At 30.7% G+C, this 19,904-nt stretch overlaps 1 protein-coding gene across 3 annotated transcripts in view; it reads right to left on the reverse strand.

Moving 5' to 3' along the window:
* Positions 1–1,601: 1,601 nt before the first annotated feature.
* Positions 1,602–19,904, reverse strand: part of LOC143225387 (chromatin remodeling regulator CECR2-like) — a 33,767-nt gene continuing 15,464 nt past the window's right edge. For 2 of the 3 annotated variants that reach the window (XM_076454689.1, XM_076454690.1), the window contains exons 9-15: positions 16,241–16,391; positions 15,720–15,879; positions 12,994–13,037; positions 10,868–10,959; positions 9,596–9,722; positions 7,266–7,340; positions 1,602–4,385 (exon numbers count right to left, since the gene is read on the reverse strand). In XM_076454689.1, the coding sequence (XP_076310804.1) occupies positions 4,366–4,385; positions 7,266–7,340; positions 9,596–9,722; positions 10,868–10,959; positions 12,994–13,037; positions 15,720–15,879; positions 16,241–16,391 (669 nt within the window). In that variant the 3' untranslated portion in view covers positions 1,602–4,365. Of the gene's footprint in view, positions 4,386–7,265; positions 7,341–9,595; positions 9,723–10,867; positions 10,960–12,590; positions 12,657–12,993; positions 13,038–15,719; positions 15,880–16,240; positions 16,392–19,904 lie in introns of those variants that run through there. The other variant, XM_076454691.1, reaches the window with a different exon arrangement.

The following is a 19,904-nucleotide window of genomic DNA, read 5'->3' on the forward strand; positions in this document are numbered from 1 at the left end:
ATAATCCATTTCATATTTGTATGAACTCTACTATTACAAAACACGTTACGTACTTGTTTCATGACACCTGTAATTACCTTGTATGAAGCAATAATTTATATTCTTCTACTCTGATAAACAAACTAAATCTTAAATGAACACACTAAATTTTCATTGACAGAAGTAATGATGGCATAAAACTACAATTATTGTCGCTTTATATCCCGTTTGTTTTTTAAAGCTACACGAGGGCTATATACGTTAGCCGACCCTAACTTGGCGGTGTAAGACTATAGGGAAAGTAGCTAGTTATCACCACCCATCGTCAACTCTTTTACCAACGAATAGTGGGATTGACCGTAACATTATAACGCCCACACGACTAAAAGGGGGCAATCATGTTTGGTGTAACAGGGATTCGAACCTGTGACCTTAAGATTACGAGTCGAGTGCCTTCACCCCCTGGTCGCTATATTATGAATTACTTCTCTACAGTATAGAAATGTGTATTCTAAGTTACAATCCCTACTTTGTTTTTGGTAGGTCTCCATAGAAAGTTAAGTTATCGCATTTCTTAGGTCACAGATCACTTAACTTTTTAACCAATGTGATACCTTACGATCATGAATTTACTGCACTACATTTCTTTACCGTGAAATTTTAAAAAAATGTGGAAATTTGGATACAAAAAAGTATAGTATTGAATGTGGCAGGTAGTAATTTCGCATAATTTAGATTTTTGATACCCTTGAAAAATTCGACTCATTTATTGCCCATATCTGAAACTTTCCTACTGTAGTTGTTAAAATAATAAAATAACGACCCTTGATTGTTCTCAGTCTAAATAATGTTGTTCAAAACCCTGATCAAATTAACCGTTTGCAATCACTGTATGGCATCAAAACATTACCACCTGTTTTACCACAAACGCAAACTAATGTTATTTGTCATTATTTAATTTCTCTCATGCATTTTAGTATATGACGTTTTAATACCAGTAATAAATGATTTCATAACACCAAATGTGTTTTTCTGTATTTTGGACACTCAAAACTTTGCTTCACACCCTCTACAGGTGTATTCCATTAAAACACAACCTGGAACTAATAGTACAAATATTCTAAACAAGTGTCAACCAAAACATTGGGTGTCTAAAAAAAACAAAAAAACTTAGTGTTATAAGGTTGCTTGTTACAGGTACCATAATTGTATTTCTAATAATTACACAAGTTACTCTTTAATAAATTTACAACAAGGTGTGCTCTAGACTCTAGTGTCAAGTGTGCTAGCAGTGGGCCACAAAACACTTCCACCTTTGTAACAACGGTTTTAAATTAAAAATTACCATATTGTCCTTGAATAAATATTTCAAAGTGATAACCAATGGTAAATAGGATCAGAAACTGTATTATTCTCTAGTTTTTATCTGTTTATCAGGTGTTTGTATGCACAACTGTTCTCTTCCTCTTAGAAGCATCTTAAGAAAGTGGTGTGCCATATGTCCAGTTAGCTGGCTTGTAATGTGCCATATGTCCAGTTAGCTGGCTTGTAATGTGCCATACGTTCAGTTAGCTCCAGATGGGCTATGAAAAAATAATAATGTAGAAATTTTTACACAGCAATGATACCTATCAGTCTTTTATTTTGTTCACAAGAAAGTACACAACGTGGCAGCAAGTAAACTACACAATGTGATAAGAAGTAAAGTACACAAGGTGGTAAGATGTAATTACTGTTTTACTTTTTAATTCACTAGTTGTTTAACTATTCTAAAACTTTCAGATAAGATGTAATAAGATTAACAAGATATTTATTGTATTTAGTTTAAATAAAAGTTACCTAACATTTTTGGTCAGAAATAAACTGCTTTTAATTGCTAATTGATACATATAAAAATCATTTATTATTTGTTTTACCGTAGGCATAAACCAAATGACAAAAACATTTTACATACATCAACTTATAAAACTTAATTGGTACAGTCTTGAAATTTGTAGGTAGTAACTACAAGTTTCTGATACTCTGTTATACTTTCATTGCTTTCACTTACTATATTCTCTTGTTCCCAGTTAAGTATTTAGAAGAAATATATTTTTAAATAGCTACGTCTACACTATAAAGAGTAAATATAAGAGTCTTGTGTTTTTGAAGAATTGGTTTATTTAGAATTAAGCACAAAGCTGCACAATGGGCTATCTGTGCTCTGCCCTTCACAAGTATCAAAACCCAGTTTCTAGCAATATGAATCTGCAGACATACCACCATGCTACTGGGAAGCATTTCTGAAGAAACCGTCATAACTTTGTTAAACATTTAAACCTGAAATTCTCTTTGCTGAATAACCTATTCTCGGTTTTTAAACAAGTGGGTATCAAAAATAGGTATTTTTAACTTTTACAATAGCCATATAAACCTTTCATAAGACAACTTTTATAAAAGACCGCAACTAAGTAGTTTGAAAAGTGCCTCGTGGTCAAGAATTTAATGCTTTAATAATAAAATATAATCTATGTTGAATTATTTTTACCTTGTATGGTAGCTTTTCATAAGAAATACCTTTGATTTATTTCATACAGTATGCTTAGCTACACTCAGAAGTTTATATTATAATAATAAAACATTAATTAATAATATAATATTTTAGAGAAGTCAGTGAAACAAATTTTTTTATGGAACTTTGAGTCTTTTTTAATTTATAAAACAAAATTATTGGTAATTCATCTTTTCTTAAATGTTTGTACAATAAACCAGATCTGATTTATTTAACAGGTAGGAAAACAACAACTAAGATTACACAATTCCCAAGAAATTATGAAAACAGAAACAGATGAGAAATTCCCTGAGAAACATCATTCAGTATCTTTATATTAAATAATGTTTATCACAACAAGACTGACAAGGTAAGAGACTAAACTACAACTTGCCATATTAATCTAGCAACTGATAGATACCACACTGCTAGGAATTTTAAACAAAAATTTCAAACTGTATTTAAATACTTTCTTTTCTAAGAAACGTACAATTAAAATTAATATTTTAAATGTGTAAGAATAATCTAAGGAAAAAAATAAACATACATTATATATAAAACCAACTAATGTTGTTTAGGTTGAATGCTTACATATACACTGTGAATAAAAATCAAATAACACAGATGTACAATCTTGTGGCCTCACCATAACCAGATTTTAATACAATCTTAGCAAGAAAGTGTTCAAACCTTTTGGTCATTTCCATGCTGTATGGTTGCAGAATATTGCTTTAGTTGTTTATTTTTAACTGAAAATACAATAAATCAACTGGTGTATCTGTTCACACACATCTTCCTTATAAATAGAAATTAAGAACATGTATTAAAACTAGGAGGTGAATTAATGAAGAAAAGACAGAACAAAAACAGAAGGAGAAAATACAAAAGACAGCACATGGAGATTATGGAACCACATTCCGGAGACAATAGGAGAAAAGGCCAGAGTGGAAAGTGGACAACAATGGAAGAACAGAAATGTTTTTTAATACAGTCATTACCAGAGAGAGATTCTGAATAAATGTAGATCATAAAGTTTATGTTTGGGAACAGAGCACAGTCTGAACAATAACAGTTACTGGAAAAGACAAGAGAGACCAACAATTTAGATAGTGGTTTACTGGAGATGAAACATTGAAAACTGAATAAAGAGATAACTGTGTGGACAGAGAGACATCCAGTTTCAACATTCTTTAGAAAACAAATGGTTGTTCCGTGTTGTTTGCATCATGAACAGGTGGTTGTTCTGTGTTGTCTGTAATATCAACAGATGGCTGTTATACTTCAAGTGTAAGAATATTTGTATTTGATACCTTTGATGTGAAGAGAGATCTCCTATATTGCTTGAAATTAAAATGAAGATAACTTTTATAATGTAGTTCTATTGAAACAGAGATTTCCTAAACTGCATGGAGTAAATGGTGATTTAACAGAGGTTGTAACAGTAGCAGAAAGCCGTTCTTTTTCTTGCACTTAATTTAGAGAGGTGGATTATGATGTTTGAAGCTTGGCCAAAGTGCCATGTATGGAACGTCTATCTGAAATAAATAAATATCCCCACAAGTAATATAATATTTAGTTTACAACTCTTGAGTTCATGGTTGATATTTATTTCTCGTGCAGGAAGTTGTTCATACAGTCACACATACAAGAGTGTTTCTGATACTGAAAGACAATGGTTTCACAGTTCATACTTCTTATATTGTCTGGCAATTACAAAGACCCTAGGTTTTCAGAAGAGAAGAATGGTATATGGTCTCGGTGAAAAATGGGTGAATCAAGCTCAATGAGTAATACTTTTTATATAGGAGAGCACTTAAAATCACAAATGGATAGCGATCCAGGAACAATGGCATAAATTACTTTCGATGACTCAGGCCTAGAAAGAGAACAGTATTATTTACACATTAGAAGTAGCTGTCGTCCAAAATTTAAGGTGAACTAAAACTAAGAAAATTAATCTTAAACATAGTTATGTTATGTGAAGAATGAGAAAACGGAATACAGCTTAACCCTAAAAAAATATAACACTATATGGTTTGAACTAGATATTCATTTGTGATCAGAGTAATCTAGGTACTTAGGGTGAAACTAAAAATAAACATAGCAATCAGTATACCTGATAAAATTAACTTTGAAGAAATCCTTATTATATGATTCTATAAGTTTTTATATAAATATTAATAACCCTTTCTCAGAGTGCATTGAAAAAAATTTATTTGTTGACTTATTTTATATTTGTATTTAATTGCCAAAATCCTTGTGAAGAAGTCAGGTCAGTTACTGTCTTTGCATCAGTTTTCTGTTATCCTAGCCAGTGGTGAGCCAGGTCAGTTACTCTCTTGAGATCAGTTCTCTAGGTAATCCCAGCCAGTGGAAAGCTAGGTCAGTTACTGTCTTGACACCAGTTCTCTATGTTATCCTAGCCAGATCTAGCTTTGGTAAACCATCATACAATAAGAAAATGTATAATATTTCAAATTTCCATAAAGTACGGCTAGGATCAAGTCAAGGGCCATAATAATACAGCTGCATATTTTCAACTTTCATTGACGTAGGCAATATAGAATTGTGGGATACTACATTAAGATTTTGGTCTGACTTTAAATTGTGGTATAGATACAATCCTTCATGTAAGTACCTTCTGCATCTCATGATGGTATACCACACAATAAACAATAAATAAATAATGTTGTTCCTCAAATTTTCTGATGTTTGTACAAGAAGTCTCAGTGGATCTGAGTTTTGCTCATCTGCTGAATATAAAATTATTGCGGTATCGACACATAAATATGGCATAACATTCTGCAGTAATTGATGCACATGAATTTGTACACTGAGACCTGTAATGAAGCAACTGTGCATCAGAAGACAGGTAACAACAAAACATTAAGTTGTGAGTTATAGTACATTCCTGCACTGCCTAACCTTGTACATTCTAGAAGGACAAGTTTATATCTTATACATTAACAGCTTAACAGGGTTAGTAAAGAGCTGCAGTAATTGTATGATTGGCACTTAATATAACAAGAAGGTGAAGTTCTATAGTTCTATATCACTTCAAAACTGGTCCTTCCAAGAAACACAGAAAGATCAACAGCACTCTTTTGTTCAGGCTTGACTCGGTAGATGAGGATAAAGGAACCAGTGTTACATAAATACAGCACGAGTAGTCAAACTCCAGCAGAGGAGTGAAATGACTGTCCAATGATTGGATGAAATGTTGGTTTCAACTTTCTGTCTCAACAGAAATTAGCCCTCGCAGATAATTGACAAGTCAATCAATAACAGGGAGTATACACCTCACTTTCTGAAATATCACACAAAACATCAATGCAATGTCATCTGATAATTGCTCAATCACACTATTTCTGAGGAGGAATAATCATTATTACATTGTAACAGCCTGGACAGGTGAAACAATTGGACATGTTTCTGGAAAGTTGATGGTGTTGGCTTGAACTGTTAAAGAAAACTGTATACAAACAGGCTTTATAGTCCTTGCTCTCCGAGCTCTCAGTCAATTTTGTTCATGATGGACGTTGGCAGAATTGTAGAATTGTCCAGACCAAGTTAGTGTTTTGTTTCAACAGATTAGTGACTTTTCGTTAGAAAAGGTTCAATTATGACCTAACATACTGTAAAAATGCAGAGTGACTTTTGACCTGTTAGAAGCTGATATGACTTGGGATTTTTAATCCTGATTTGTTATAAGATGTCATAGTTGATGATACAGATATTGAAGATACAGTTCAGTTTAACTTTGTCTAGTTAGTAAAATGTAAGCCTTCTTCTATTTATCTTGAAGTCAGTGGCAGAAAGTCATTGCTCACCTTGGTTCTACAATGTGGCTACAAACTGATAAAATTAGGGTAGAATCCCAGTCAACATATGCACTCACTACTGTATCAGCTGTTGTTGACTACTGCCACACCAACCACGAGCAGTAAAAATGTCTTCAACAGCTATGTTCATTTGCGATTTGCAATATCACCACTACAAGTTGCAACAAAAGATGACATCTTGAAAAGGTCCACAAGTCCCGATGCCATAAAATGTTTTCTTTGTATATATTCAGGAACAGGTTTTCATATTTCTACATTTACCTAACACCCCTGTGAATGATGCAAGTAGCCATAAGGATGAGTTATTTCTTGCACCAGGCTAAAGGTACGCACTACAGTGACAATTCCGTAGAGCTCATACACATTTGGACATGTGATATATCATCTCTGGAGTATGGATTATAACAAGTATAGGAGTTGTGTAGAAGTTAGTATAAACTGAGAGATACCTACCTCTTGAATGTGCACTATGAGAATAATCACTAATATAGGTAACCTAGCATTACTGGATACCACACTAGAACTTTTGTTTAACTAAGTCACATACACAATTCTGCTATTTCTCTTTATAAAGACAAGTTCTTTTTTCTCTCAACAGCCATAATTTTAATAATGCTGCCTTAACTTGTGTTATAGTAAATAGTCTAGCATGTTTTATTTTTTTTGTTCAAGAAAGACTGTTTCTTAATTTTATACTTTTCAAATCTTTCCTTTGCTGTTCACATTCAGTTTATTCTATTGTAAAGAAACCTTTCTGAACTTCTAGATTTCATCAACTGCTATGTCTCACTTTGTTATCACAAATATTTTTATTATTCATAACACTTGATGGATGTTACACTCACTTGGTTAAGCTGAAAACCTAAACTACCTTACACTTAGATAAAGGACAAAGCCAATACTTATGCACTCACCTGGATCAGCTGGAAAGTATTTCTCTACTGCTTGCCATAACATTTTTAACACTTTTTGGGCCATAGATATGTGTACTGTTGTGTAATATACAAAAGTAACAAAACAATTATTTTTACATTTTAATGTCTCACTAACTATATTTAATGTTAATTTATTAATAATTTTTCAACAAGAATATCTTTTATTTTGAGAAAGAATAAACTAAACATTTGATGAGCTGTCTTGTGAATAGCTTAATTTAGGCATTTATTTAATTTTATGTATAAATTTTGTTTACATTAAAAACTACTTAAAGCTCTTATTTATGCGTAGCCAAAACATCATAAATTTCAAACATTACATCAAAATTAACACTCATACAAAAAAACTAAATTATCAAACGTGTGAGAAATCTGAAGTATTGCATTCATAAAACCTACTTTTATTATATTTTTGAATCTTACTTAAATCAAAATACCTTCATGTAAGAATCTGAATTAATTTTTATTATAAATTTCAACATCAAATAAATGAAAGTATAACTAGGAAACCTAATTTTTAAATTATCTAATACTGTCTAATGTTAAGTGTGAAGAAACTTTAACTGAAATCATCTAGTACTGTCTTACGTTAAGAATTAAGAGTGTAAATGTTCTGTAATTCAGTGTAGAATTTATAGATAAAATATACACAAAGTCATTTGTACGTGAAGTTGTTACATCCATTTATCAATATAAAAGAATTACTTATACTTTTAATTGTGAATTTCATGCAACCTAGATAACATATCCAACCAAATGACTTTTGGTTTCAACTAAAATAGCTCAAATTTTGGCTTTTGGAACAAAAATCTCAGTCCCAGAGTCTCTCTGACAGTTTCTTTCACATAAAAGATGTCTAATATTAATAATTTCAACACAACAAAAATACTATTTCATGGTTTCCTTACAAAGTTTAATAAATAATTGGAAATCTGTGATTTAGGTTAGGTACTTGTTATAAATGTAGTATAAGGATTATATTCATAGTTGAAACTTTATATATGAATCTTGATGGAAATTCCTTTAATACAGAGTTAGAGCAATGGCCTTAGCCAGAGGTCAGTTTCTTGCCACTTGAATCAATTGTTGTGATATAAAAACCTTGGTGATTTCTGTATGTAAATGGTATCATGCTATCTTTATGTTTACAAAAATAGTTAGTTTTTAACTTTAAATTAAATACAAGCTATCATCATTTGTGAAGTAAATTGTTTTAGCAACCATAATGTTCACTACAATATTTAAAATATTAAGTGAATCAGTTTTTGGTGCATGTTACTGTAATTTAATTGTAGGTTTTCCACTAAAATATCTAATAATTATTATATTTTGGTAATAAGTTAAACCTGTAAGCCAGATATATTAATCTGCTTAATAAACCTTTTCCACCTAACAATATCCAGCAGAATGAAAGACACACAGGGTCAAAAGTTTATTTCCTTTTGCTTACATAAATAACTAAAAACAATTCATACCAAAATATAAAACATTTCTGTAATTATGTACACTGTTGGATTTATAAAACCTAACTTCAAACTAAAACAACAAATTGACACCCAACAAGATTCAGTTTCACAATTCCCATCTTATTATTCATATTTCATGTGATATCAATATGAAGTCATAATTGAAATTAGTCCCTTTATATAATACACAAGTAACTTAGTAAATGCATTTTGTACTGTACGAGACATCCAATTCCCAAGCATGAAATTTCTATCATCTTTTGGTGTTTGAATATTTGTTTTAAACTTAGCTTTTCAAACTGTTTTAAAAGTGAGGTTTTTAACTACTTTCCAACCTGTTTTATTAAAAAAAATACTACATACAAGTTGATAAACTCCAGTTAAAGTAACTTATCTCAAATAGTTTATTTCTGAAATTGTTTTTGTACTAATTATATTTTATGTGTATACTGATTATTTTAAAGCTAAATGCTCATGACAGGTTTTTAATTTCAAATTATGACAAGACATTAAAGTTATTATTAGCTTGATATCTGTGTACACAGTTGTGTGTTTCAGACAAATATTTAGGATAAAATAAATCATTTTCAAACAGACCATTAAACATTTGTATCCACATCTGAGCAATACCACACTCAGCAAAAAGGTGATAAGTAAACATTTACTGTCAACGTCACACGACGTGTTTAACATGGCCACTTGTCCATCCAGTGTCACACGACATGTTTAGCATGGTTACTTATCCAGTTAATGTCACCTGACATGTTTAACATGGTTACTTACTATGTGATTGGTTTTATTTAATAGTAGAAAGTATATTAAAGAGGATGATAATTTTCTTACCACTTCCAGTTCTACTGAAAAGTTCAAACTTATCTACTGTCTTCTGGAAATCCTCAAGGAATTCTTCCTTGTTGGAATATTCTTTGCACTTAATTTTCTTTTCAATCAGTGAGAAGTCAATGGGATCCTGGGATGGAAGATTACAATACTATTAATACAGTATCCGTTTAAAACACAATTAACTACAGCTCAATGGGTTTGTTTTTGGACTGCTTCTCACAGTAAACAGAAATCCTCTTTTACATCTTTAACAAGTTAAAAAACATGGATTCTTACACTAAACAAAGGTCCCTTTTCATAGCTTAACAAGTTAAAATAATAGATCGCTTCTAACAGGAAACAAATCCTTTTTGACACCTTAACAGGTTAAAATATAAGATTATTTCTTACAGTAAACAAAAGCACTTTTAGAAGATTAACAAGTTAAAATAATAGACTGATTCTTACAGTAAAAGAAATGGAATCCTCAATAGCCATGGCACTTCAAATTCCTTTCGGCAGTCTTAGAGTAATTTAATGTACAATATCTTTGTTTCCCTTTTTATTTAGCTGCATTTCTGTGCACCAGCAAAGATTTCAATTTTATTACTCAAATTACTACCCTCAAGTTAACATTTTTCAGGCAGGATTAGAATAATTCAACCTATAAAATCTTGGACATGATCACATACATCAATAAAAAGTGTTTGAACTCCAGAGTCCAAAACTGTAATTTGATCTCAACATAGTTAATATTTGATGAAGTTATGAGCTAAAAGTTTTTACAAGAGAAAAACAAACCCATAGTCATTCTATGAGTCCTTCAGTCTTGGCTAAAAACAGTTAAACAAAACCAGGGCTTCACACCAATGCTTGTTTTATTGTTTGGCACAAATAAAATTACATTTCAATAACCAAATTTCTCTCAACACATTTGCCCAATTTAAATAGTGTCAGTTATTCAATCCTGTATGGAGCCTATCAGTTACACTGAGATGGTATTACAGAATTAATCTTTACTCTACTTTCAAACTTGCAAATTCTTCAGAGAACATTACTAGTATGTTGATCACAAAATTAAGTGTCTTTATACAGCAAACATTTGGTTTCAACACCAAGAAGATCATATTTTCATAGGTTTCGTAATACAAGGTGTATACATTTAAAGGTTATAGATTTTTAAAATAGCAATTTCAAGTATTTATAGTTTTCAAATAAAACAAAACTTTGTCTCCTTAATGGCATGATTAATGTTTACAAGAACTTCAAATAGTAATAAATAATAACTCTTACCTGGATTATGGAGTAATATCCATGGGTTAATGTGTTGTCAACAGAACTGAGAAAAGGTTTCAACTCAGACTTATTCCTAATCTCTGACAGAACTAAAAACAATATTATTAACATAATGTTGTATTCAAACAATCACATTTTATATACGTGTACTTACACAAGAAAATATGATTTTTTGTACCTAAAATATTTTACACGTCTCACCTAACATGACAATGATTACAACATGGATCAAAGAACCTTCATACATAAAGTTACATAAAATATTTACGTCTCACCTAACATGACTATCAATACAACATGGACCAAAGAACCTTCATACATAAAGTTATGTCTGTAATGTTTGTTAGAAGTTAAATGAGGACTATCAGCTCTAGCTGTATCTAATGTTCAAATAACGGATTGAAGAGAGAAATGGTATTCACCTCTAAAACTGGACTTACTGGAATAGTGAATCTTATCAGTCACTCTAATAATACCTCCACAGCTGCAAAATGCGAGTGTTGTCAGTTGCTCTAATAATACATACACAGTCCCAAAAGGGAAGTATTATCAGATGGTCTAATAACACCCCCAAATAGTAAACATTTGATTTTGTACACAACATGTAACCTTGGATTCAGGCAAGCACTAAGTTACATCTGCCACAAAGAATGTTTTTATGACTTCAGTTAAATAATAGAATTTGTCTTATATATATAAAAAAAAATACACAGTCATGTATCCATCATTTCAAATCTATTTCGTATACTTTTCTGCATTTCTTGATGAATCAGCAAACTTGGGGACAGAAATACAGGGTGACATGAGAACAGTTATGAAGGGGGGTTGAATCCTTCCATCTACTTCTATAGTTAATTTAAAAAACAACAACTATGAAACCAGTACAACTTAACAGAGTAACAGGGAATGACATGAGGGGTTTGACCCCGCACCTAATTCCATAGTTAATTTTAAAAACCTATGAAACAATTACAGCTTGACACAACAATAGAGGATGATATGAGGAGTGTCAGAGGACCCTCATCTAATTTCATATTGATAGAAATCTTGAAAACAGTACATCTTTCTTTTCACTATCGGTATCTTTGTGTATCTTTATTGTAATTTTAATGTTTATGATGTGAAGAAACAAAATATCATATCCTTTGACATAAAGGTTTTATTTCACCATCCAACAAACAGATACTCCAGCTAGTAATCCATATAAATACAAACATCTAACACCTCATTTCTTTCCAATTTAAATATTTTTGTCACCCACTGAACAGACCACAGTTCTAGACTTTGCTGCTTGGAGTTGATATTTCTTACATCACTTAAAATTTCAAATATCTTTCTTCAATACATTATTTTGTCTTAATTCAGAAAGATACAACCTAATAAATCAACTTCTATTTTCAGAATATTCTTTACAAACATTTGAACAAATTCATCTATTAACTCAATAAAATGGAAAATTCACACACACACACACAACACAATTCTCCCTATGTATTAGTTCTAACACAAACCTTCATAGACATGAAAACTAGTGTCTTTTTACATAGGAAACCTATGATGATTAGCCAAGATGGATTTAACAATACAATTGACTGATGTAGTAACATTTCAGAGCCTAGAGCATCATAGTCCTACCGTTCACTGAAGGTTAAGAAACAAAATAACTTAACATTAATGTAATACCATCCAGTAAAATATGTCACTTTGTTTTTTAAAATACCATTGTTTGTAACTGCTTCCTTCCTTTAGTACAGCAAACCTCTTTGTTTGTATGAACTACAAAATCCTATAATAATAATAATAATAGTTTCAGCATACCAATTTTTGTTGTCCTTAAAACATATTAAATTCAAAAAACAAAAACATGGGTCTCAGAAGTTTTGTTATTACTGAGCATAAAAAACTGTTTTTCACACGATTATGTTGGAACTTGAATGAACAGTATGTTAGAAGCAGCCCTTAATAACAAATCCTGACAGGAAGATGTTTTTAATATACAGTACTTTAAAATTTTCTAACATCAATTAATCCTTAAACAGAGGAATGTTGTAAGTAGCAGCATCAATTGACGATGGCTGCCATTTAAGGGTTAAATATAAGTTGTAATCAAAGATAAGGCTTACCTAGTGAAAAAGATGAATAAATGTCTTCTATTTTTTTGGAAACACTGAAAACATAATTATATACAAATGTACACATGAACATCTGAATATATAAACATTATTTGTAATGTAAACACCAACAACGGTAAATTTACATATTATTTGTAACGTAAACAGTAACAACTATACATTTAAACATTAACTGTAAATACAAACAGAAAAGGGATTGTAAAAACATAAAATGAAGTGTCTTAAAACCAAAGAAATAGACCCATCGGACAGAATAAGTAACGAGATTTAATGTTAGTATTCAAAGAGTCACAAAAACTAAACATTAAAACAAAGATCTTTCTCAGAGTTGATGAAGAGGATTTTAAAGCATAGATTACTTAAGATTCTGTACTTTAAATTTTTCTGCGAAAACCATAACATAAGATACAACAAAAAAAAATCACTTAGATATTCAGTAGAAAAGAGTGAAGTGCACTTCATTTTCATTTTTTCTAATTAAAAAAAACAATCATATATAGGCACAATCAGTATGCTTTTTTTAATTTTTACTTTCACTAAATGCATGAAAAATATGCAAAAAAGTTCGAACTGTTTAATTTACTTACAAGTATTTTATTCTATAAATAATATATTGTGTAATATTAAATGTTCATTCATTTCAATAAAAATATTTCCAGTGTTTAATGTACAGATGTTTTATTCTATAAAGAATATATTGTGTAATATTAAATGTCCATCCATTTCATTCAAAATATTTCCAGTGTTTAATGTACAGATGTTTTATTCTATAAATAATATAGTGTAATATTAAATGTTCATTCATTTCAATAAAAATATTTCCAGTGTTTAACGTGCTTCCACATAATTTTCATTCATTAAACCAACATGTTTACAGTTTTATTGGCCAGAAGATTGAGCTGTGTTCACAAGTTCATTAATTCTCGCCAGTCGTTTTTTAAGCTTAAGTTAAAATATTTTGTGATTTGATGAACTTTCCTTATGGGAATCTCTTTGGTTTGGATATGATTTTAATTTGAATAGTTATAAAACCTAAATTTAGGTTTTTCACTGTTTTGTTTATTGGGATTTGAGTTTTCGCTTAGGCTTCATTCAGCAAGATTGATAGTTCACATTTTTGTTACATGTGATTATACTTCAGTTAGTTTCTATGAGTTCTGTAGAGTTTCTTTGTTGTTGATGGTAGGTAATTTATAGGAAGTTATGTGAAAATTAAGCCCTTTGCTTAAGCATACAGTTTGAACTTCATTGAGTGTTGTATCACATAAACTTATATTATCGCCTCTTGGTTATTTCAAATTTCATGTTCACTGACAATTTACCTGAGAATGTTATTTGTATCTTGTAATAATAGGGTAAAGCTAATCTTACATTAAACTTAACCATCTCTGCACGGCCATCCTTTACTGCATATGTCAAGAGGTTTTTTGTGGCTTACATTCAAAATTTAAAGTACTTCTGTTCTATCAGTTAGTACAGCATAAAACAGTAGCTAGTTATTCATATTTTAATACCATAAACAATCAGACCCCTCTTGCCACACCAACCTTTCACATCCTCTTTCAGGACTTGTTAAATGTTCTCATGTTTAATACTATATTATTTATAACCAATAGAAAACCAAGATTGCTATGTATCATATAACATATTATAATACATTGTTTTCTTGTCCAGAAAACCATCAATTATTCTATCAATACAAGCTTCATTCTAGTGAGAAATATATCCAATCTTGTTGATATGTTTATAATGGCTTTATTTTTTGGAATAATTAGAAAGCTAGAAATATTATGATAGCTATAACAAATTTTCTGTTTTTGTTGTTATTATTCTATGTTCATTGATGCATTAGTTAATCAAATAAAACTTTAGTACGCTACAACCATTAGTACAAAAAAGTAGGGTTAGTTATTATCAATAGGTGATAATAAAAATAAGGCCCAGACAGGTATTTTATTTCTTGCTTTTCATGTATATTCTTTATTATCATAAAAGTAACATAAATATAAAAATAAGGAACTTTTTGGGATAGTAAGGTTAGATTATGCTAAAAAAACAACAACAAACAAACATGTATAGCCATTGCAATCAGGTCAAGATACCACTAGTAGTTCTGTACTGCAGAGATTGTAAAACAGGCTTTTTGCTGAACCCTTAACCCACAAATAAATTATTTCAAACTGTCACAACTCACACACAAAGTGATAGCTAACTACTGTACATAATCTATTATTTTTTTATGATCTCATGACCTTCTTATAACCACAGCTTGAAAAATCCTACCGCAGTTTATACTCTAAAATGATAGTTAACTTATTAAAGTTCACAAAGTCAGTAAATCTGTTAATTACTAGTAAATAAATAAAAATCTGCAGAGTAGCTATATGAGGATTAGAATGATAATAGAAGATTTTTTTCTTATTTCACAAATCAAAGGAAGATTTATTGTGCAAGTGAAGTTGTCAATGATGGATGAATGTCAGTTGTATTCAACTGAAAGTGTTTGAGGGATGAATGTCGGTTATATTCAACTGAAAGTGTTAATGGTACATATCTTGTAAAAACTTGAGAAATAATGTAGCAGATCTGACATAAATGCCATAAATGTATGACAGTTATTTTAAAACACAATTTGTTGGCAAATATTCTAGAAATATTTCACACAAATGTCACACTCCAGATCATTAATACCTAACATCTAAAACTTTTGTACTTACTTAAAATTGGAATTTGTGGATTTGACACGAAGATAATCAAGGACTTTAGAGTTTTGATTATGTCCAGTTTTATATACATTTTCACAGAAATACTTCCTTTCTGTGTAGTCTTGCTGTAATTTAGAAGTAATTTTTCTTCGCTCTACTCTCTGTTTTCGATCTTAAAAGAAAGAAAAATTCCTGTAATGTTTCTCACTTGCTAATTTTACAACTATGAATAATAATTCCATAGTTCTTGACAAAATAAAAAATAGGAATAGAACAATAAATGAAGTACAATTATCAGAGCTTTTGAAATATGCTCAATACAGAAGACTTTTCTTACAAGTAGCTCCACCAATTCAACAAGACTTACAGCAACTTTTATAAAATTGTAAATTTCAGTCAACATGGATTCTTAGTCAAACTCAATGCTACCTAAAAATAAACCTAGTAAACAATAATAGATGGAGTACTTTAATATTGAAGTAATTTTAAATGGGTTTTGACAGCAATTGACAACATGTATAATTCAAAAATACCTTCAATAGCTCTCATCCGTTCCTCTGCTCTTTGGGCTCTTTCAAGAGCTTTTCTTTCTTTATTTTCTTTTTCGTCACGTTCTTTTCTTTCTTCCTCTTCTATTTCAAGTTTTCTTAATTTTTCTTTTAGAGCAACGTCTGCCTGATGTTGCTACAAAAGTAAAGTTAAATATTGACCTAACTGGTTGATTTGTTCAAATCACTAAACATACTTATTACAACCATACTTTATTTGGTTTAAAAACAAATTCCATCACAATTCTATGAATTAAAGCTACAAAACTCTTGTCTATTTTTCAAGCACTGTTTTTAAATTGAAAATATTAACCCTTTCCTAAAACATAAAATAGTGCTAATAAACTATATCAAGAAAGATTGCATCCCCACACTAACAACATATATGTTGCCTGTAACTACAACGTTGCCTTTCATATAACATATTGTATGTTGCTTGTAAATAAACTATTGTCCTTTGTATAACACAGTGGTTCCCAACCAGGGGTGCGAGATCCATACTCCTTCAATTTGGATAATATGTTGGATGATGAAAAACTGAAGGAAGATCTTATTGAACTGCACACAAATCAAGTTCTTGAAATGCAGTTTGAAAGCAAAACTTTGGAACAATATTGGTGTTTGGCAATGGACATGATTCCAAGACTTTGTGAAAAAGCACTAAATGTGCTCATCCCATTCGTGACGACACACTTATGTGAGTTTGGATTTAGTGCCCTTTTGTCAATCAAGACAAAATCTAGAAATCACTTGAGTGCACAGGCAGACTTGCGGATTGCTATCAGCAACAAAGTGCCACGCTTTGAAAAACGTGCAAGAAAAAGTAGGAACAAAAGAGTCATTAAATTTAAACTGGCTTATGAATATTTGAACATTTCAAATTCAAAGAAATTTCATTTCATGCATGGATGAAAATTTATTTTTTTGTAGGCCATGTAAGGTTTATGCAACTTTTACTTTGTTGTAATATTTTTTATTTTCCAAATGTTTCGTTTTTGTTTATATATAATTAAAAACTAATTATAAAAATTTGTTTTGGCCACCTTCATCTTTATTCTTAAATAACTAAGGGGTGTGAGAACATATTAAAATTTTTTAGGGGTGGAGGGCATAAAAAAGGTTGGGAACCACTGGATCATTTGTTGCTTGCAACTACAATGTTGTCCTTTATATCACACATCTTGCCTGCAACTACAATGTTGTCCTTTATATCACACATCTTGCCTGCAACTACAATGTTGTCCTTTATATTACACATCTTGCCTGCAACTACAATGTTGTCCTTTATATCACACATCTTGCCTGTAACTACAATGTTGTCCTTTATATTACATATCTTGCCTGTAACTAAAATGTTGTCTTTTGTATAACACGTTGCCAGTAACAAAATGTCGTCCTTTGTTTAACACGTTGCCAGTAACAAAATGTCTTTTGTATAACACATATTGCCGATAACTACAATGTTTTTTCTATATAGCATGTTGCCTGTAACTACAATGTTGTCTTTTATATATTAAATTTTATATTTTAGTTATCCTCAAGTTCTTAAGACTGAGATTATACTCAAGCAATTTGTTTAAATTCCTGAAGCATTATTCTGTTGTGTACAAGTGTAGTAAACCAATGGACAGTTCTTTGTTTATGTGTAAACAACAACTATATATGATATCAGACCTATGTTATATAGTAGTGTCACTATAGATCAATGGACAGTCCTTTGTTTAGGTGTAAACAACAACTATATATGATATCAGACCTATGTTATATAGTAGTGTCACTATAGATCAATGGACAGTCCTTTGTTTAGGTGTAAACAACAACTATATATAATATCAGACCTATGTTATATAGTAGTGTCACTATAGATCAATGGACAGTCCTTTGTTTAGGTGTAAACAACAACTATATATGATATCAGACCTATGTTATATAGTAGTGTCACTATAGATCTATGGACAGTCCTTTGTTTAGGTGTAAACACAGTACCTGATAACACAACACCTGAATAAATGGATCATCACATGTACACATAGTGCATCTAATCATTCAGCTAATCTTTAAGTACATGATATTTCGTAAGTACAAATCAAAGGCTTTTCCGGACCAGCTCAGTTTACACAAACAATGAAATTACTGTCATGTAAAGCTACACACACACACACAATTTACTTGATATAGCTGACAAACATCAGAAATTTGTTTAAGTTCCTTTTATCTAACATAGCACCATTTTCATTCCAGTTAGTTTTCTTAAAAAATGTGTAACTATGAATATAAAATAAATCTGAAAAAGAAGAAATTTAGTATTTAGGTACAGGCCTATTTGTACTTGAAAAACATATTTCAGTATGACTTTTTTCATACTGTGTTGTTTTTCCAATTGATATTTGTTCAGATATTCACTGTATGCTACAAAAAACAATAGGATGTAGAATTATTGTAATTTTAGTTTTCTACCCAAGCTACAAACAGGTTTAAAAATTATGTTAGCTGCAAAAAGCTGAACACATCTGCATACTTGACTATTAGAAGGATATGTTTGTTTTTGTAGATCAAAACTGCATGAGGCATTTGCTGTGTCCACCACAGGAAATCAAAATCCAAATTTTAATGCAACAAACTTACCCTTGTCCCACCAGGAGACCCATAGAGGAAATCAGATATAAATAAATATATGTTCTTTCTATTAGTTACTATAAACTTGTCTGATAGCAATGTTGTAGAGAAAATCGCAGACTGTACCGAAAGACAAACACAGAAGGAAACGTCACGTCACTGACAAGTACAGTGATATCTCAGTAAAGCAAGATGATTGAATGTTCACACTTTATATTCTTGCATTTCAATATCATGTCTTTATAATGAGTTAGACACACTGAAACCTCAAAACAGAGTCTAAACAGAGGACTGCAGGATACAGACATATGAAAGTGGTAATAGTGAATCTACTTAAATATTTGATTTTAAATAAGAAACTAAAACTACTAACAATTTTCTACCATGTTTTGGGTCGTGACATGATAACAAAACTTAATATATACTGTTAAAACTGTTTTGATCTGTTTATTTGGTGAAGTGTTTTTAAATTGATTTCTTCTAGCATGTTCCAGTACCATATGTTAGATCCTTACTAGCTTTCTTCTATATAGTTAAGACACTGCCTGGGGTACCATGACAATTATTTCAGATCCTAAATTTGATCAGTATGTTCATTCAAACAGAACCCTTATGACATGTCCTAAGTACATTGGAATTCTACAAAATTATAAGTAATCTCACCCTGGTTCATTCAGTTGTCAACAAGAATCAGTGAAACATTACCATAGTGTTAAAATTTATATTCTGTAATGGTATGGAAGAATTAGTCACAAAAATGGAAAGAATTATAACATTCTTTTGTACTAACACTTTTGTACAGTACTGTACTTTCATAATGCCTGGTTAGCTTTTGATATATCAGCAAAAGTAATAAAAAGTTTTGAGTTCAAATGGAAATTAAAAATAAACTGCAGATGAAAACATAAAAACAGAAAATTACAGATATCAGAAGTTAGGAAAACTGGATTAATGAACTTGTAGGATATCAACAGCTCCTGAGAAGGCCAACAGATGATTTTATGGTATTAAATTAAAAGGTATGTATGTATTT

This window comes from Tachypleus tridentatus, chromosome 9, assembly GCF_004210375.1.
Source record: "Tachypleus tridentatus isolate NWPU-2018 chromosome 9, ASM421037v1, whole genome shotgun sequence".
Lineage (NCBI taxonomy): Eukaryota > Metazoa > Arthropoda > Merostomata > Xiphosura > Limulidae > Tachypleus > Tachypleus tridentatus.